The 21,775-nt window shown below is 32.6% G+C and overlaps 1 protein-coding gene across 1 annotated transcript in view; it reads right to left on the reverse strand.

Annotated features, from left to right (window-relative positions):
• Positions 1-21,775, reverse strand: part of FARP2 (FERM, ARH/RhoGEF and pleckstrin domain protein 2) — a 59,227-nt gene that overhangs the window by 19,767 nt on the left and 17,685 nt on the right. Inside the window, 11 exon segments of the mRNA XM_032225659.1 lie at positions 136-290; positions 2,502-2,583; positions 8,828-10,066; positions 12,994-13,051; positions 15,149-15,217; positions 15,386-15,549; positions 17,028-17,123; positions 17,782-17,929; positions 18,520-18,634; positions 19,789-19,886; positions 21,071-21,149. Coding sequence (XP_032081550.1) covers positions 136-290; positions 2,502-2,583; positions 8,828-10,066; positions 12,994-13,051; positions 15,149-15,217; positions 15,386-15,549; positions 17,028-17,123; positions 17,782-17,929; positions 18,520-18,634; positions 19,789-19,886; positions 21,071-21,149 — 2,303 coding nt within the window.

The raw sequence follows: 21,775 nt of genomic DNA on the forward strand, positions 1-21,775 counted from the left end.
AAGACTACTAGACAAATAGGCAAACTTGCACAAATAATATTAACATGTAACAAAGAAAATGACAAGCTGGGAATAATGCAGTAAGTAGGAATGGAAATTGCACTACTTGTTGTCAATGGCTCTTCCCCCACTTACTTTATGTTTCGTTTCATCCTCTTCTTCAAACCTGGCTCCACTAAGATCACTCAGGACAGGACTCAGCAGAGGAGATGAGCCCTGGTTCACAGTTTCCTGTAATGGGGGACTCAAGGACATTGGACTCTTCACTTTAAAAGAAGATAGTTCAGGACCTAAGCATTACATAAGAAAAAAAGGGGAAAGGAAAATAGTTAAACAATGTTTCCTTTTATAAAATACCAAAGTAGGTATATATCTATGTAAAAGCAATTCTTGCCTCCTGTAACTTTACATTAAATTAACTAGCCCTCATACATTTTAAGTAGACCATGAACATTTTATGATTTGCTCAAGTTCAAACCAGTATTAGCTAAAGATTTGAATTCTAGGAAAAATGAAGTGAATTCCCCCCACCATCTGCAAATCATCTGCTTAAATAATCGAAGTTGCACAGCAGTGAATTAACATGCTCCTTTGGATAAATAGGTTCTATAACATGCAAATCATAATTCCTTTGGGAAAGTGGAAATGAGAAGCAAGAAAACTTAAATGGATGCACATTTCAGAATATAGTACTAATCTCAGAAACTTTTTGCAGAGACCGAAAAAGAGGCTTTAGGAAAAAGAGACCAAAAAATGAAATCCCTTAACACTCTCTGGAGAAAGCTTAAATTAACTATTGACACAACCTTAAAACACCGTTAATTATATAGAGACAATTTTCAGTTATCATTTGAAGAATCATCATCCACAAAAAGGTAATTGCCAAGAAAAGAGACCCAGGAAATAGAGGCAATATGAGAAGCAACGAAAGTGTTGAAGTGTTTACATAATTATAGATTCCAAGCTAAAATATGTAGTCCAATTTGCTAGCTTTCCTCTAAAACTTGGCACAACAATGTATCAAATGGTACGCACAGAAAGTCGGTAGCTGACGCCCATAATTTTCCTTTTGCAAGCAATTATAATACTGTTTCAAGAGTGGCAGATTTTTAAAATAATTTTTGTGCCATACCATTGCTATTTATTATTCAGAGAACAAATTCCTATCATTATTTAAACCTTCAGCTTGGCTGACATTTTTGATGTTGCAACTAAGAACGATCTTGCTTAGTTCCCCATGACAAAACTGTCTTGCAGAGGGCTGTACCAGAGAAGTCTCCTACGCTGATGCTGATACGAAAAGAATGCTTTCGAACAGTTCGCCACTCCCACTCCAAATTCCATTCTGTGTATTCTTAGAAAAACAACATGTGTCTTTATGCTCTGGGAGACATTTATTCTTAATTGTATGAGTTTTTTAAAGTTATGTCAAGCTGTCCAAAAGTGTCACTGTACAGTGATGATACCAATAAGCAGACGTGCAGAGTTTTTCCAAGACTTACTTTCAAAGTAGATTACAAAGCTGGGAAAGAGCCAGCTGCAAACTCTCTGCTACAATACTGGCTGCTGGTCTTTTGACTCAGGAAGTAAAGCTGTTTAAAAAGTCATGAATGAAATAAAGGGGAGGTAGCATGAGAAGGAAAGGACGTTTCAGTGCAAGTATTTGCACAGTTTGAGGAAGCTAAATAATGTTACACTTAGTCACCTGGAAGAGATTCAGGGAAAAAGTTAACTATTAACATTCTTTGCCAAACCACTGCATATCTGCACTATGCATTAGCTTATATAATATTTTCCACTGGGGTCTTGTTAGCATCTGTAAGATCCGCAAGAATGAAAATTACTGACATTTGTTATTTGCATGGAAAACCATTTACTGGAAAACTGTTTTAGTTCAAGGGATTAAATGGAAAGGAGGAAGTGAATTAATATGTTATGCAGTTTGCAACCGGTCTTGTCAACTGTTCCTTTTCAGAAGGTATTTTTCTTTGCAATTTTATTTAAGCTATTTCAGAGAGCACAAAATACTATGAATGTTTATGTAAGTTAAAATATATAGTCTCAGAATTTGTCACACTCTGCAAAATGTTTTTATTATAAAAAAGTCAATTGATAGAAGTATTTTGATATAAAATTGAGGTGTCTATCAGTGTCTAACTGAAATATGTATGCAATAGTGTAGTGGTTAAGGTGTTGGCCTAAAACATAAGTGACACTGAATTCTAGTCCCATTTTAGACATGAAAACTCAGTTGGTGACCTTGGGACAAACACTCTCTCTCAGTCCAACTCATTCACACCATTGTTGTTGTGGGCAAAATAGGAGGAAGAAAGGGTATTATGTATGTTTGCCATCTTGAGTTATTTATAAATTAAAAGTATCCAGGTTCCTTTGCAGAAAGACCCAACCAGAAAAAAACCACTAGTTTAAATGTAGGCCTCGTAGTAGTATTACAATCTAGCATCTTGTCCTGAAGTTTCAATATCCTGCCTCCCAATTACCTAAGACTTTGTATCTGTGAATGAAATATTCTGAGCATGTAAGAGAGGTGTCTTCCATTGTCACCGCATCCTGTTGTTCTGCCTGCATCATGACAGTGAAGTTATATGAAGGTTTTTAGCAGCAGATTGTTTAAAATAGAAATATAAATTATTTGCCAAAAAAGTGGGAACACAGATATACCAAAATAATGCAGGATTATGTTTTCAATTTCACACACATCTGTTAGCATTTAAAAGGAAAGATCCAGTAATTTTAGCTGTCCTTCAATTATCTATATCTCAATAAGCATTACTAATAAAATACTTGGAAAAGGCAAACTAATGCCAAAATACTGTACAACACATAGCAAGGTCTAGTTTGAACTACTCTTTAAGTCTATAAAAATTTTTAGTGTCTGGATGCATATGGAATATGATGGATAGGTTAATATTCTAGAAACTTAACATGCCTATTATAGCTACATCAGAAGATCCAAAAATGGCTTTTTTCTTAGACTGAAGACTGTCTTTCCTCTTCTACTCCAAATTTGCTTTATTTGTTTTATACACTTGTTTAATGTTTGCCCACTTAGAAACATTCAGGGAAAGAAGGAATCTATTCCAGTATTAATGTCCATTCAGATTTCCAATAGTCTCTGGTCTCCTCTACCTCCTTAATCTATTTAGAAGTGAGCAAAAGCAGTACATTTATGTAAATACTGCCCCATCGTATGAGAATATAAAAATTAAGGTCTCTATTTTTAAAAAAATATGATTACTTTGTAATACTGAATTAGTCCTCTAATGTTTCTTTCTCCACTGCTTCACAAATTATATACCACAATCACTGTTTGTCCCTGCAAAACAGAGAACCACAACTCTTTAATATATATTTCATCTTTCCAAGAAGCAAGACATAACACAAACGCACAAAGGTCACATTCCAGGCCCACATATGGTTTAATACCAGAAACTAAAAGTTATAAAAATGAATTCTCTCTAAAAAGCTGAATCGTCCTGTGTGCAAGGTTTTTTCTATATACTTTGAACAGAAATGCATTTTCTAAAATCTACCAAATTCATCCTTTCTACTTCCCATATTCTGATATGAATTATTGAAAACAATTCTTATTCTTTAGCAAGAGTATTAAGTTTTTAATTTTGTGATTTAGTATGGGAAAAATGATTAATGACTCTGCCTAAAATATCCATGAGAAAGTTTATTACACAAAGGAATTCTAAGGAGGATGAATGTGAATATCAGCCTTGTGGGCCATTTTTTGGGGATACTTTTAAGAAGTTCCAATGTTTTGTCCAAAGTTTAAGTGCAGAACGAAATAAAATTCTAATGCAGTATGCTGGTTAATAACATGTCCTGGAACAGTGATGGTGAACTTTTTTGGCACTGAGTGCCGAAAAGGTTGCGCAGAAACGCATGCACGCTCATCATGGCCGGGCTCCGGTAAAGCCAAACTTCCGGGTTCTAGCATGCATACACGCCCAATGATTAGCTGGCTGGCACTCATGCACAGGTCAGTTTTCTGCTTTGCAACACCTGCAAAGGGGCCGCGCTCCAGAAAAGCCAAACTTCTGGGTTCTGGCAGGTATGCCGGTTTTCGGCACTGCTGTGGACGAGAAGGACAGCTAATCATTGCGTGCACATGCAAGCCAGAAACCCAGAAGACAAACAGGTAAGGCCCCATGTGCCAGGCAACATGGCTTCACATGCCATTTTGGGCACGTGTGCCATAGGTTCGCCAACACAGTCCTAGAAGTTTCGGCTTAAAAGCTGAACTCAGCTATGAGTTTTTTTGAATCATACTTTATATCAGCCTCATCCTCCATTTATTAAATAGGTACTAACAAAGTATAGGATCTATTAGAAGACATCAAAGGGGTATAGAAAATGCTCTGAGATCAGGGAGTTGTATAAATATTAAGGAATAACAAGGCTACTATACTGCATCTGACTAAGAAAAGGAATGTAAATGATTTCTCAATGAAAACTACAAATTCTGAAATGAATCTTTACTTCTCATAAAAGCATCAAAAGCAGACTGAAGCATATCTCTTATGCATGTGCTTTATTGTCTAGTGAAATCTTTTCACCAAAACTCTTATGTAACATTACGTTTGCAAAGTTGCTTAAAAACCAGTCAGTTCAGTTATTAAATTGTGCTGAAGCTTGGAAACTGTAATTGCCATTTATCTTTTTGCCTTCTACAAATTTATTGCAAAAAAGTATAAATTATAATCATAACAGTGTGACACCAATTATCAGAATAAAACTGAGTGCAGGGGAAGTAGGGAATCCGCATCTTGCTAACTATAAAAACCCAAAACCTTTTTCCCAGAATGTGCTATATATTCCTACAGTATAGTACACGGAGATTAAAAAGGATAGATAAATATCCCAAGGAAAATATTTACTTACTTGAAATAGTCATTCCTCAAGATCTGTTTCTGAAAATTCATATTCACATAGTTCTCTAACATTGTTCAACAATGCAAATATTAAAAACATGTCCTGTACTGAAATAATATGTTTAAGGAGAATTTAATATTTTAAGAAGTACTGAGAATGAATAATTTCCCAATCAATGACAAATGTTGGGAAGGTGGATAATACTACATGAAGTTATCTAAAAACATAAACATTTTTGTGACTGTACGTAGTATTGGTGTTATTCTAAAAATAACTTGTGAACAGCATTGTTCCTGAAATAACAGAAGCCCTATCACATTTTAACATTAAGTTTAAATTACATGATTATACTCTTAAGCTAGAAAAAACAGTATCTACATTTAAATTTGTGATGCCATTATTGAAAGGAACAGAGCTAATTTTGACTGAAGATTCAGGTTTCTCATTAACTTTTGCCCTGTTAAGATCATATCGCTGAATCTGAATGGCTATGAAAAACTAGGGATAGTGGAAAGAAGTCTGATTTAATCACTGAAACATGTCATGTAAAGGTAATCAATAAAGCTGTATAGAGGCTTATAGTAGAGTCTTCTGCTTGAATGGAAAATGTGGCACAGGATATTTAAGGAATTTGAACATGTATTATAAGTACCTCCCTGCTGCATCTTTTTCTACATTTGTAACCTGAATTGTGATATAAAATATGATGACAATCAAGAAAAACATTAAGTGTGCTTGAAGTTTAAAAACCCTGTGTGTTTACCCTGGGAAATTTTAAGGACCTTGAATTCCACAGATTTGTTAATAAGGAAGGATACCTAAATATTAACTGGTGATCATGTAAATCAAATAAATAAAAATATAAAACAATCATAATACCCTTAAATTCACACAACTGTGAAAATATGGATAAGTATCTTACTGGCATAGTAACTGGCATCACTTGTTTAAGTCTGTTTTCTTTTTTGTAACTAACTAACAATGAACTAATTGCATGAATAAAGTACATTTTAACTGTGAGCAAGAATATATCATACCAAAATAGGACCTTGTACTAAATATCACAAAACAACAATATGCTTTAGAAAAAAACATTTGTTGTATTTCACATTTGCTTAGAATTTTATTCCTACTGTAGATATCAGACAGCAAATCAGGAAAGCTTAAGAAAATCAATAATGATTCTCTTTTGAGAAAGAACAAGGAAAAGAAAGTTAAAACGTGTTCTTATTTATATTGAATACCTTCTAATTTTATTGGATATGTAATTTCAAAATTATCAGTACAAATCTGTAGATATATAATCAAAATTCAACAGAAACGAAGATGTATAAAGCATTCATATTATGTAGATCATCATGATAAATAACTTTAAGAATTTCAGTCTAAAATATTTTTCCTAACAAGTAAACACCAATAACATGAAATTGCTTATACCAAGGCACAAATAATTTGCATTATAAAACATTTAATAAAAGTAATTACAGTACATTGTGAAGGCAACCTGTTATACTTTGTCACTAATGGAATTATAATGTATTTTTAATATATTGCTACTGAAGGAATGCCCTCATTTTTTTAATGCCAACTTCTCAAAGAACTGTACCTAGGAATGTTTTTTTTTAATTATTTAGTGGTTGAATCTCCTAATATGCTACAATTTTACCAATATCATTTATTCCTTAAGGTTAGCATAAAGACTTGTAAAAAAAATAAGCCCACAGTATTTATTTAGTCAACTTGCGCCCTCTAATATGCAATGTTTATTGGGAGAAGATTTAACATAAAAGGGTAAGTAACCAACAGTCAATATTAAGAATTTTGTTATAAAAGTCTAATCATGACATGTAATATTTAAAATTCATAAAATGAAAATGTGAGAATGAATTGAAAAGATTTTTAGTAAAAATGTTTTTAGAAACATTTTTAAGATATGTATTATACCTTATAGTAATAGTGTTATCTATTATGTTTAGTATGTGAACAAGACTGTTAAGTAAGCATACTTCTACTTAATTAAGGGATAACAATAATAATTAAAAATGAAATTAGAGCTGAAGTATTTGATTCTAAAAAAACAACATTTCAGGTTAAACCTGACTCCTGGTGAATAGAGATACTGTATGTCCATGTTGGGTTTTTGTAAAATGGTTTGTCATTGCCTTTCAGATTCTTTAAAACTAATTGGTCTAGTTCTGTAATCTCCTGTCCAACCAGTAATCAGTTCTGATCCTATTTAACTTATGCAAAATCAGCCAATCCATCAGCTAAGCCACTTGCTATGACACCCACGTAGTAACACAAATTGTGTTCTTCCAAAGTTCAACTGTGTGTGACTCTTTAGCTACACAACACCACCTATCTACTTACAATTTTTAAATTGATCAAAATAATTATTTAATATAGAATGAATACAGATTTATAATAATATATTATACAAAATGAATGTATCAGATATATATCTAATCATATAACATCTTATCTATTGCAATCAAATACCTTATCTGTTTATAATGAAATTATATGGATTGATATGGCTGCTGAATTATCTGAAAACATAATTATTTTGCACAGAATCTTTAACATTCCTATCTGACCCCCCACCGTTTCCCTGCCTGATTGTTGACCCTTAGAGGATCAGCCTCTATTTATTAAGTCGAGATATTTTTTCTATCTTGCCAAGAAAAACCAATTTTAAAACTTTGAGGAATTTAGAGTATTGCAAGATGAAAAAAAATAACATCTACAGCATAGATTGTTTAAGAATAAACAAACAGCTCCTGAACTATAACTTTGTTAAAAGAAACAGAATAAGAATTATCAAAACAAGGAAAACTCCTTTTTTAAACAACAGAATGAACTGGACATTTATTTCTACACATTCACGCTTTTCCATGCAAAATTCTATTGAATACTATGGCTTTCTAGTTTCAATACCCAAATCAGCATTTCAGTGCATAGTATGCTGCCTACATCCTGGTTTTTTTTAAGGCTAATGAAGAAACTAGTTTGTCCAGCATGTTCAGTTTGCTTTATTCAAGAATGCTGTTTTATATTATATTCATTCATTCATTTGTTCATTCATTCATTCATTTGTTCATTCATTCATAGCCTGGAGATCTTATAAAATGGATAAAGTGTTGTGAAAAAGTACTTTTAGCTGTTATTACAAAACGTACCAATACATTCACATATTCCTAATACCTGAGAATATAAGAACTAGTTTCTATTTCATACTGAAAATGCAGGCAATGTGATATATTAATAATTGCACTTATTTTTTAAAAAAACATTCTAAAAATAGAAAAGGCACGAATGATAAGTGTTATACACCTTGCTATGGATAGCTTAATTTCAAAACTGCAGATGGGTCTTAGTTTTCATTCCAGTCCTGAAAACCATGCTTCTTTTTGTAAGATAATAGAACTAGCCTCAGTAACAACTAGAACAGCTACTGAAAAAATGGCCAAAGTGTAATATTTTAAAGGCTTCTGGAAATTGTAACTCAGGACTTCTGACTCACTCTCACTCTCTCTCTCTCTCTCTCTCTCTCTCTCACACACACACACACACACACACACACACGATACAATATTATTTTTATAACAAAAAAGTTTAAAAATATTTAATAATGAATATATATATATATATATGTTTAGAGTTACAACTATATATATATATATATATATATATATATATATATATATATATATATATATATATATATATATAACAGTGCCTTGTATTTACTATTGATGCCTTCACTGCAATATAAGTTGTTCTTGATGCCTTAAAAATTAGAATGAGTCTCATTATTTCAATCACTGAAAATAATAATCAGGAAAAAAATGATGCTCAGGTACTTTTTAAAAATCTGATTCTAATCAGCATAAATTAATATGCAATATCATCCCAAATATTAATGGTTTGTGCATGTGTTTTCTGATTTATCTTCTTTAGTGAGATTTTTGAGATTATTCTGAAAGTCAAGAGAGAAATTCTCTATCGTAGCCTGAGCAAAAGGATTGCTAAAAAAGAGGTTTATATCTAATGGAGGTGCAGATTCTGAATCCCATGAATCATCAGAACTACTAGAGTCTTCTGTAGTGGTAGGTGGGTAACTCAGCTGTTCTAACTGGTCAATAATGTCAGTGAACTGAAGAGCTGAGCTTGATTCAGAACGAACTGAATATGCTGGAAAATTCACCATAGAACTAGCTTCAGACTGATTAGCAGAACTGTAAGTATGCATAAATGGTGTGCCATTTAATGTTAAATTGTTGAGAGAGCTACTTTCAGACTGGTTATTAATCAGTGAACTAGTTTCAGAAGGACTCAGGAGACTTTGCATTCTGCTTGCTTGTGCTTTAACTTCAAATAATTCTGAGGTATTTGATGGCTGCTGATTTCCATTGAAATCACTATCTCCTTCAAATTCAAATTCATCATCCACATTCATATCTACTGCTTCAATTGAATATCTATCAGGACTTGAATGAGAGGATACTATACTCTGTTGCAAAATTTCTTTAGTCAAAGTAGGTGAATCTGAGAGACACTTAGAAAGACTTGAGTCCTTTAAATCTAGGCCATCATACAAATAAGAAAAAGCTTCAGAGCCTCCAGCAAAAAAGGAGATTTCAGCTGGATCATCATCAATGAACTCCTCTGAAACATGAAGCTGAGAACTAACTAGCTTTACAAGAGGGGCATCCCTACCTTGAAGTTGACGCTGTTTACCAGCAATGATCATGCTTGTGGTAAAATCATCATCCCCATCATTTTCATGGTTGTAAGTTATCCTGCCTTCTTTGCTATACTTGTCTACTGCTATTTCTAAAGCACAATGATTTTCAATATCAGAACAAATGGGGCTGTAGTTTTCTTCAACATTACAAATCCCAACACCTTGGAATGACTGGAGGTTTGGTGATGCAGACTGTTGTACCACTTTCTTCCCAGTTTCTTCTGATATTGTACTATTTCCTTCTGCTGACACGCTCCCGCCATGTGACATTCTGGATTCCAAAAAGAAAGAATTGCTTTCTGTCAAAGAGGACAAGCTGGCAATGTTTGAAGGTAATAAATTATCCATATGGAAGGAGGCGTATGTGCATGCATTCGATGCTGGAATTCTTAACCCTTCTGTAAATGAGATACTCTAGAGAGAAAAGAAAATTTAGCATTAGATTAATTATTTCACCATGAATCTAAGAAGGTCAAACATAAAATATCTAAATTGGCTTAGGAACTTATTCTTTAAGATCATAAAACTAGAATAACATGTATATCTCAATAGCCCCCCAATTTTTAAAAAAATCTTTGCTCCATTTCCAGGTTTTAGCAACCCACTTTATTTTTGTTATAATGCACAGAAATATAAAAGCTGCAAGTCTTCTGTAACTAGGAAATATATGTGCCTTTTACAAATGGCACAAATGGCAATGCAATCAAATATTTGGGTTCCTAGTGTTCTCTGAGCCTGATTGTTATTCTGCAAACATAGCACGTAACATTATCAATGCACAGTAGAATGATATTTGTTGGTTGTTTATATGACAGCTTGCCCTTCCAAATTTCTTGGTGTAATTATCAAAACAAACCGCACATAAATAATTGCTATATTATTTTAGAATACTTTGAAAGACTTGCCTATTTTCATGGGTTAAAAGAGTATGTGAGTCCATACTACTGGTATAGTGTGACAGCCACTTTGTATTTTAATTCATTGTGAAATATATTTTATGGAGTATTTATATTACATTTTTAATTTTTTGTCAGCCACCCAGAATTACATCAATTAGAAAGAAAGCTATACAAATTGATATATTTCAAATCTAAATGCATTTCACTGCATTTGTGTATGAATATATGCATAAACATTATGACATACAACTAGTCCTCAACTTATGACCACAACGTAGCCCCAAATTTCTCTTGCTAAGTGAAACATTTGTTAAGTGAGCTTTGCCCCACTTTGTGAGGTTTCTTGACATAATTCTTAAGTGAATCACTGCAGTTCTTAATTTAGTAACATGGGTTGTTAAGTGAATCTGACTTCCCCATTGACTTTGCTTGTCAGGTGGTTGCAAAAGGTGATCACATGACCCAGGGACATCACAACCGTCATAAATATGAGATAGTTGTTAATCATCTGAATTTTGGTCACATAACTATGGAGATGCTGCAATGGTGATAAGTGTGGAAAACCATCATAAGTCACATTTCAGTGCTGTTGTAACTTTGATCTGTCACTAAATGAACTGTTGTAAGTCAAGTACTACCTATACAATGTTGTTTTTGTAACTCTAGTAAATGACTGTTCTATTGGCTTTTCATACCATATATAGCTACAGGTAATTCCTGCATTTTCATTGTAAGATTATACTGATAGCAATACTCATGCAGCAAAGAGAGATGGTTAGTGGAGTCAAAGGACTTAACAGGAAGAAGATGTATAGGTGTAAAACTGAGGGTTGTTGAGGAAATCTGATCTACAGAACAATGTAGAAAAAAAGTTTCTTTGAATGCACATTATTCTGCTCTATCAATTTTCTGATAAATGCCTATATATTGGCAAATATAGTAGGCGAGATTAAGGTCAAACAGTTTGAAAATCAAGTAATATTGTTAAAATAGAAAGAATACTTGCAAGACAGAAAAGTACTGGCTTGCAAGTACTTTTCATAAATGGTCTGCACCTCTGAAGTCGTGCATGTGCAATGTAAAATACACATGTGTGTATATGCATGTGCACAAACAATACCATTTTCACACCAACCAGGGATAGTGATTTTATTGAGAAATAGCCAGAAATTCTTACTTAATGCATGCAAAGAAGTTATGAGTCGGAGACAAATTAGAAGATTGTATGGATTACTCAGTGCTTTTGGTATGCCAAGTTAGGGCACTTACATGTGTCACCATTTGAGAGGTGATATATTTTCAGAACTGGGTAGAGCTGCTACTTTTTCTGTCATAACTGTACTTCAACTTGATATCTATAAGATCTAAACTGTCTTTTTTCAATCCATCTTAAGATAAAATTGAAATTGTAAACCTAATGATTTTAAATATCTAGCCTACATTTTTGTCTGACTTTTATTTTAACTACTTAGTTTGTTGAAATTAGGAACTTGCATACATTTTTTTTTGGTGTTGATAAAGTTATGTCTCAGCTATTTTAAATAGACTTTAGATATTTTAAGTGTCTGGTATATGTTCATTAAATGTTTCCTTTGTATAGACATCACTTTATTTGGACCCTATTAAGGAGCAAAATGCAGATTATGTATTTTATGACTGGGAGGTGAAAGATATCCTCTGATTAAATAAATTCATCCAGTTTTAATGATGCAGCTTTAAAGGAATGATGGTGATCAGAGTAGTCTTTAACTACAAGAGGTTCTGTGTTGAAAATCAGCAGCAGTTCCAATTTAACAAATACACTTCAAGGCCTAACTGGAAAACTAAGGTAGCTCCGAATGCTGAACTTGAGAGATGACTAAGATCAGTAATTATATGACTGTGCTAACTATATTCTAGCAATCACACAAATCTACATTCCTATCAGAAATTACACTTATTGAAAAGCTTATGCAAGATCTTTTTAAAAAATACTGGTAATACCTGCCCCTCATTAATTAAATTCCTTATTGAAGTAAGATAATATCCAATATTTAGTCAAACAACTTGAACAAATCGCACAGTTCCATCCATTTATATTTTGCTGATAAGTTTAAATAGTACACCCTTTTCGCAAACTCCATAGCAAACCTGAAACTAAGACCTGGTTGTGGCAGGGGCATATGGAGTTTAGCATAGGGGAAATTGAGAGGAAAAACTTGAATCTTCTTGCTGTCAAGATAATCCTATTTTGTAGGCTTTTACATTTTGATTAATGTACTACATAGTGATATAAAATACATTAATACAGTTCTTTAAGATACATAATGCATAATTATCTAGTACCACTTCCAGAAGTAAAAAAAAAGACCATGCATATTTTATATTTGAGAACATCAAATGATTTTCATAATTTTGTTAATCATGATACTTTACTTAAAACAGGTTAATTTCAAGACTAACCTGTTTGGGTGCATCAGGAGTCAAGGTGTGAGCAGACATTCTAGTTTTGCTATGTCTCCTGTAAACAAAGAAGTTGATACATGCAACTGAGAAATAATCCAAGCTGTCTTTCTGCTATATACAGATTTAAAAAGTAATTATTTTACAAGAAATTATCTCTCAAGCTGATTTACTGTATAAAAATATGAAATTCAGAACTTTCTCTTTCTAAATTCATAATTTAACTTCCTAAAAAAATAGTTTACAAATTAGAACTACAATATTCAAAATATAAAATATACAATAAATATAAAAGTTACTAGTTTTTATATAAAGTAAACCCAGTATTAAAATATATAAAATAATATTGCTTAAGAAAAAAACATCAAATCCAACTAAACTCTACATATAATTAAGCAGAAATGGAGGCAATCTAACTTGCTTAGAGAGTTCTTTAGATCTAATTTTATCTCCTTTTACCATCATCCTAACTCTGTTGGTGGTTGAACACGCAATATGATCACTGAAATTTAGAACTATCATATAGCTAGATGGAGGAAAACAATCTTTGACAAAACAGACCTCCAACCTATCTGTCCAGCAAGCCAAATCATTCCTTCTAGTTCCACATTCTGAAAAGATTCAGTCACATCACATGGAATGTAGATTCCTAAACAGCCCATATTCTAATGCCGTGATGGCGAGCCTATGGCACGCGTGCCACAGATGGCATGCAGAGCCATTTATCAGAGCACATGAGGTATTGCCCTGTCAGTTGGCTGGCCAGCTGACTTTGGCCTTCTTTTGAGGCAGTTTTTCGCCCTCCAGAGGCCGAAGCGCAAAAAAACGGTCCTACGGTCAAACCGGAAGTTCGGGAATGGACTTCTGGTTTGGCTGTAAGTCAGTTTTTCGCCCTTGCCTTCAGGGGCCTTCAGGAGGCTTCCCTGAAGGCTCCAGAGGGCAAAAACTGGCCTTATGGATAAACCGGAAGTCACCATTCCCAAACTTCCGGATTCCCTGTAGGGTCATTTTTCGCCCTCTGGAGGTTTCAGGGAAGCTCCTGAGGCCTCCGGAAGGCATCCGGGAGGGGAGGAGGCTGTTTTCACCTCCTCAAGCTCCTAGAAAGCCTCTGGACCCTGGGAAGAATGAAAAAAACGTACCAAAAGCAGGGGGGAGTCACGCGCATAGCATTGTATTGTATTGTATTGTATACTTTATTTGTATGCCGCCCTTTTCCCTGAGGGGACTCATTATAGGTTTGGCACACCCGTGCACAACCCCCCTGCACTTCCACGCTTTTGGCACGGGAGCCAAAAAAGATTTGCTATCACTGTTCTAATGTATATTTTAGGAAACTGTAGATTATGAAGCTTTTTCTTCACTTCAGATACACCAGTCATAGTATTCATACAACTTCAAATAATGTAGACATTTTAAGAATGTATAACTTAATATTTTAGCATTAAAATATGTATTAATCATGTAGCAGGCCTGGGATTAAATTTCCCAGGTAAACATCGCAGAGTACAAAACGGGAATTCTGGAGCCATTTTATTAGTCAAAGTAGCAATGAGCTTGAAGGGCTAATAGCCTGCCTTTGCATATTATAATTTTATATGTTTACTGATACCCAATACAACTTTTTTTTCTATTTTTTCTATTTTTTTCTACTGATGAGATAGGCCCCAAACATACTTTTACATCAGCAAGGGATTAAATGATTAGGACATGCAATTCAAAGCATTACAAATACTATTGTACAAAAGATATGACCATTTGCTTTGATTATTGTAATAATGAACAAATATATATATGAAGAATAACTATAAGATATTCCTTCAATTGACATTAACTGGTTTGGTTTAGTTTGGTTTCTTAGAAGTAAAAAAGTGTTTAAATCAATCAATATAATATTTAACAATTAATAATTCCATCCTGTCTAAGATTCAATTATCCATAGCTTCACTAAATTTAGTGAATTTGAATTTTAAAAAACCAAGTTGTTGCTAAAAACATGAAAACTACAACTTAAAAATCAAATTAATTGTACTGTTATAAACTTATTCTAAATATAAATAGTAGAATGCTATTATTTTAAAAGAAAGACTAAGGAACACATAAGATAAAATCCAAAATAGTAACAGTTTGCTGGTTTACAGCATAAATAGTTTATTACCTTTCATAAGGAATTTTCTTCAACCCACTCTCTCTAACATAATCCACCAATTGTTTTTGTGTTCGTCCACTATAAAACAATAAGTATAAATATTTTAAAAATCTCATGAGAACCATATTTAAACCTGTGCTTTTAATTTCTGTAGTAATAAGATTCTACATTTTTAGGATAAAAAAGAGGGGGGAAAGCTTTATTGAATGCCTTTCTTGTTACAAAAGAAAATGAGTTATATCATACCTGTATCTGAAAGATGATCCTCTGCTGAAGAAGACTGGTTTTGGTTTTGGTTTTGGTTGATCAGATAACCTAAAGAATGTGTGATACTCAACACATATCTTCCACAGGTTTTTGCACTCATCTCTACCTCCCAGAAGAAATTCCAAAGTATCCTGATATGGACCCTAGAATTACAAAATAAACAGGACTCAAAAAGTCAGACAGATTTAATGGCACTCTGTGTGGTTTAATGCATTTAAACTACACACAAGTAGCCGTTAATTTATCATCATGGGAAGGTAAGAGAGAAAATAATTTAAAGAATTCTTGCTAGAAATAAGCTAATGCACAGCCCTTTCTCGAATATACTATGGTGATTTGGATGGGAAATATAAACTATTTGAACTGCACAAAGTGTTTGAACAAAAAAATTAAGACAAGATTCATGTGGAGACAATCATTCATCAATATGAATGAATACAAGCAGGAGTAAAATAAGTCATTACTATATTTAAAGAAGTTACTGGTCACAGCATATTTAGGATACTATTACTTCTTTGTTGATACATCCAACTCTGTAAAAGGGTTAAACATAGCAATTTAGTATTGAAGATCCCTAAGTTCTAATAAAGATGAAACCGGTGTCTCCTATTGCTAATATAGTATAACATGGATAGCCATTTTTATTTGCCCCAAAACCTATGTATGTATGTATGTATGTATGTATGTATGTATGTATGTATGTATATATGTATGTATATATATATATATATATATATATATATATATATATATATATATATATATATATATATATATATATACTTAAAGTCTCCCTTTATTTATTTATCAGCATAAATATAACATATATATATATATATATATATATATGTTAGGCATTTATGACACAATGGCAGCGCATTGGGGGGAAAAGACATGCTCAGTTTATGTGTGCTTCAGAGGCAATAATTTGTAGTGTTTCAGGTGATAAGGCAAATAGCTATTTAGCATCAATTGAAAGGACAATCTTTGAAATACTATAATGTTCTTCCAAGCGCCACTAATATAATTATAGGACAAATGTTCACTATTTCGATCACACTGCTCTACCACTGAGCAACATGTACATGAATAATTGCCACATGAACTAAAAATATCCTTTGAAGAAAACTACAAGAAAGTCTGATATCAGGTACAATAATATCCTTGCACAAGAAGTGAATGTTGAGAACAGATGCATTAGATAGATCTGATTCTGTATTTGTTATGTTAGCATTCAGGAGGAAATGGAGTTGAAGTATGATGAAATAGAAAGGTTTTAACAATTTTTTCAGAACATTAGAAGGAGAAAGGGTTGCTTGAGCCTTCAGGAGGAAGCATGTTTTGTATTAGGGAGACAACTATAGAAAAAGACAACTGGTGTATTGGCTCTTGTAGGAATGCATTGTTATGTGTATACCAGACATGACTGGTTTCAGAGTATCAGCATGTACAAAAGAAAGGTTGTGTTCTCAAATTATAAGTGGAACCCATCTTTGTCTGATCAAATAACATCCCTCAACATGTCACAAAAATAACAGCCTTATTTGACGGTCTGCATGCATGTCAGCTCATACTTAAACTCAACATAAAATTATAGAAAAGATATTATGATAGTACTTACATGAACTTCTGGATGAAGCTTGATAAGAAATCGTTTTCTCTTGAAGCTTATTTTTCGGATTTTGGACCAGTTGAAAGTATTGATTTTTATATTGCCCTGTGTTAAATGCAATATGTAGTAAGTGAAGAAATATTCATAATAATACAGGATTTAAACACATTTCTCAGCATCCTTCTTTGAGGTAGATGGGTGGTTCAGAAATGTGAAAAATAAATTAAATATACAAATAAAATAAAATATACATATAACGGGATTTAAACATATACATGTATAAGCATATACTATCAGATTATTATTTTAGCTACACCTGTCTAAATAAATATTTACTATTGTCTCCTCAATACCAAGAACAAGATTCTATAGGACTTTGATAAAAAAAGACTTAAGGCAGAGATACGGGTGAGATGCTATAAGTTATTGTGAACTCTCTTGAATCAGACCATTTAAATTATGCTAGTCAGCATGCCATAATCAAGTTTTTTAAAAATATGATTCCTTTTTTAAACCTGCTACTTCAGCTTGAAACTACCAGCATTGGCAAACAGATGGGGAAATGAACTGTATGGACTCCAAATGAAGTGTTATCTGATTAATAATTTGTATTTATTTAGTCAAAAAAAGTTTAATCTGCCTCAAGAAGTTAGAAAGAAATGTAAAAGTGAACTTTAATTTCTCATTCAGAAAGGATGCCAAGCTCTTGACTCTTGATTAAACTTAAAACAATATTTAAAAATATTTAAAATTACTTTCTTACCTGGAAAACCAATACACCCATGTTTGAAACAGCCAGATTAATTTTTGTCCCTTCACGATCAGATGCCAAGTGATATCTCATGCCATACATCTCCAATTTCCGACCTATTTCAAGCACCTGGAAGTCTGATTCGGCAGGGGTTTCGCCCCTTTAGCAATAAAAATAAAATAAAAATACAGAAGTTATTGATGACTTTATGACACTCCGAATATGTATGAAAATGGGGCGATTTACGGCAACCAAATGGAAATACTCCTTCCTTGCAAGCAGCCACATGGGTTTACTTTATCGAGTCAAAGGGGGGAAATAACCTAACAACAGCATATAAAATAACTTGAAAATGATGCTCTTTATTAATTAATTTTATTTAGTATCTAGATTTTAATCAACTTACCAATAGTTGGTAAAAAAAATGACTGAGGCTAATAAATAGCTTGGTTATTGTCTTGGAGACATTTCGTTACCCAGCTAGACAACATCATCAGTGCCAGAAGGGAGGGGGTTTACTCTCTGTTTATATATAAGTTGCTTACTATGTGAGTGTTGATAGACGTGTTATTGGTAATTTTTTAATTAAGCTGTTGTTTACTGTTTGATTGGGGTATTATTTACTGCTTGACTGTTGGTTTCTTATTAATTTTGGTGTTTACCTCTGCTTACCTGGGTGTTGGTTGCTAGCAAGGAGGTTTTTTGGTCTTAAAAAAAATTAAACAAAAATCAGAAAATAATTTTACTTACATATGCTTTCTGTGAAATGCAAGTATTTTTTCTTGCAGTCTTTCCTGGTTTGGAAAGTATTGATTGTTTTTAAGATGTTCGTGATCTCCTAATTCATCAAAATCCCCAATTTCCGCTGTGACATAACCAAAATATATTTAAAACAAAATACTTCACTATTTCAGATTATAAATATTTCAAACTCTTAGCAAATTATTATTTTATGGTGTTTTACAAAAATGATTAATTTATTAGAATTTCAAGGAACAACATATGCAAATTCAGCTGAATTTATTTTCTTTCATTTATCATGGCAGAAACCAGAAAGGAGAACATCCTTGACTTAATCTTTAGTGATTATGTATCTAATATGTATCATATATGCTGCTATGCTGGAATTATGGGATTGCTGAATTTAAGGTGAATGGTTACATTGCCAAAAGGGTTCAGATCTAACTGCATAAAAATAAATATCACTAAGGCTTATGGAAAGGGAATGGATGCTTCATTGTTCATGGCTGATACAGATACAACTAATGCAACAGTAAAATTTATATAGTTGAACTCTTCCAATCCTTTATCTAAAATAGTGCATTGAGTGAAGACTGTATAATCAAATGACAAATTACTGTATATTATAAGTGAAAACACGTCTGCTTATATGTCAAGAACACGTCTGCTTATATGTCAACAAAAGAAACAAAGTGCCAATCAAATCAACACATGGCAAACACTATATTAGCTGAAACCCTCAGTTAGATCACAATAGATTTCTCTGTATGTAAAAGGAAATAAAATGTTTTAATATCTGAATTCGGGGATTCTTCCATGAATAAAATGACCTTTATTCAAATAGAGCAGAAAATATTGGTGCTATAGATTTGCTGTATTTAAGAAATACAAAACATACCAAAAGTCAGGTCTCTTAAACAATTTGTTATCTAAATTACTTTAAATGTGTGAAATAGTTACCATTTTCTTCTAAACAGTTTCTTACTCATTTGATGCATAATTTTGAACATTGAGTTAAGATATACACATATATGCATACATACTCTGAAAACATAGTAAAACATATTGTGACTGGCCTATGGGCATTGCTCTTTGATATTCCCTGTATATTATTTTGTATTCAAGTATTGATTAAACCAAACTTGCTTCAGTTGACCAAGTTTGCTGAATTACACACCATCTGATTCTGCCAATGTAATTCCAAATTCTTCTTATGTCAATATTTCTCAAGCATGAAGCCGATGCATTATCATCTATAAAAGAACATTTCATACTAACATTGTAGAAGATGAGATATGAGGAGTGCTGCTGTATTGTCATTACAGGTAAGACGTTCCTCTGCCAGATCTCTCTTCATTTGCAGTGCAAACAGATATCTAAAACAAAAGAATTAGTAACGTCTGGTATTTTGAACCACAGAACATTACATATTCTAGAAAGAAGGACACAATCTGGCAATAGCCATAGCACAAGCAAGATTGCAACAGGCCCATTAGCAGCTGCTTACTTTTACTCTAAGTCTCTAACTTACATATAAGAATTACAGAGTTCCACTTGCTTACTGCTACATCATCTTAGTGACTATTATTTACCATCCTATTAAGCAAATTTGGAAAATTTTAAGATCAATTTTAACAAGAGTGCAAAATTTGGCATGAATATATTTTAACATAAGCAACATATTCAAGTGATGATTATACGCATCCAGGATATAATGACTTGGGTAACAAGACCGCTGATCAAATTTGTGGAAGACTGCACACTACAGAAGGTTAAATTAGATGATCCTTATGGTCACTTCCAGCTCACAATTCTATGGTTAATCTACAGGTACTGTTAAACTGTAATTCCAAGCTTCACTGATTAAGGGTGTGCAACTACTTTTGAATTAAACATCAACAATTTATCACTATACAAAGATACATCCATTTACCAAGCTTGGGTTGTAACAAAAATATACAAGAGAAAGACAGTTGCAGAAGTAGTATAAAAAAACCTGATCAATACTATTTCATGTGCCCAATGTAGATAAATCTGCCATGTGTTTTCATTCTAAAGATATTTTATTTTACCTCCCGGCTTAAAAAATTATTACAGAAATGATCCATAGCACTAATTATATGTGTTGTTTCGCAATATTTGAATTAGGCCTTCTTTTCTTTTTTTCATTCTTTTCAACAAATGGTCAAGAATTTCTTTTTGCTTGGAGTTCTTATAACATAATTTTTCATTTTCTTCCTTCTCTTTTTTCTTTTATATTGGTTATTAATTATATGGTTATATTATATTATGTATATTATACTATAAATATAATATATCCCTTTTAAACTATTATTTTGCACTTTATTTTGTTTTTAATTATGTTTCTTTTATATGAGTTTTGGTTTGTATCTATAAACTGCCCAAAATCAACTTGGATAGTAAAAAGGGTGATACTAAATTTGATCGTTAAACAAATAAGTTGTGTTGCATGTATACTAGTATTTATTAACTGTATATAATAAAGCAACTAATAAAAGCTATTTTCTCTCTTTTTTAATGGAATATAGAAAGTCTTTACCTGGTATACTCCTCTTGCAATTGGCCAGGGTCTGGAGGAAAGAACTTTACAGCTAGACGAAGCACCGTGTTCTTTGGTCCTACAGAAAGCCAATAGATCAGTAAAACATGACAGTCAACTCAGAAATCTTATTCTTTTATTGTAATTGCATGTTTGATGTCCTTAATTGTTATAAATTTTAAAACGAATCATGAGATTGTGGCTTTATCAATGGATTGCCACTGGCTTACAGACTACTGTCCTTATGCTATTTCTCAAAGTTTGGGAGATTTCCCAAATGAATAACAGTACATTCATTAAATGTTACACCTTATAAAAATACATGAGGTATTACGCACAAAATATCAAATTAAATTTAGTAGGGAAAGAAGGCAGGATCAAATAGTTTATTTTAATTCAATATTTAATAAATTTCTTAGTCACTTTTAACACCATAATCTTCTCAAAGTGCCTTTAAAAATTAAAACAATTTCATGATAAAGTCGGAATTTTGAACACAAGAACAAATAATGAAACCTATCAATTGAAAGACAATGTTGCCCCAGCCTTTTGCTTAAAATCTACTTGAAATCATCTGTAAAGCAACAAATGAAAGCAACTATACATTCTTCTAGAAGAAAGTTCCACAGAACAAAGATTACTCTTAAAAAGAAATTTATTTTCTATAAACCATACACAATTCAATGACAGAGAGCAACCAGTGCA

Source organism: Thamnophis elegans, chromosome 10 (genome assembly GCF_009769535.1).
Source record: "Thamnophis elegans isolate rThaEle1 chromosome 10, rThaEle1.pri, whole genome shotgun sequence".
Lineage (NCBI taxonomy): Eukaryota > Metazoa > Chordata > Lepidosauria > Squamata > Colubridae > Thamnophis > Thamnophis elegans.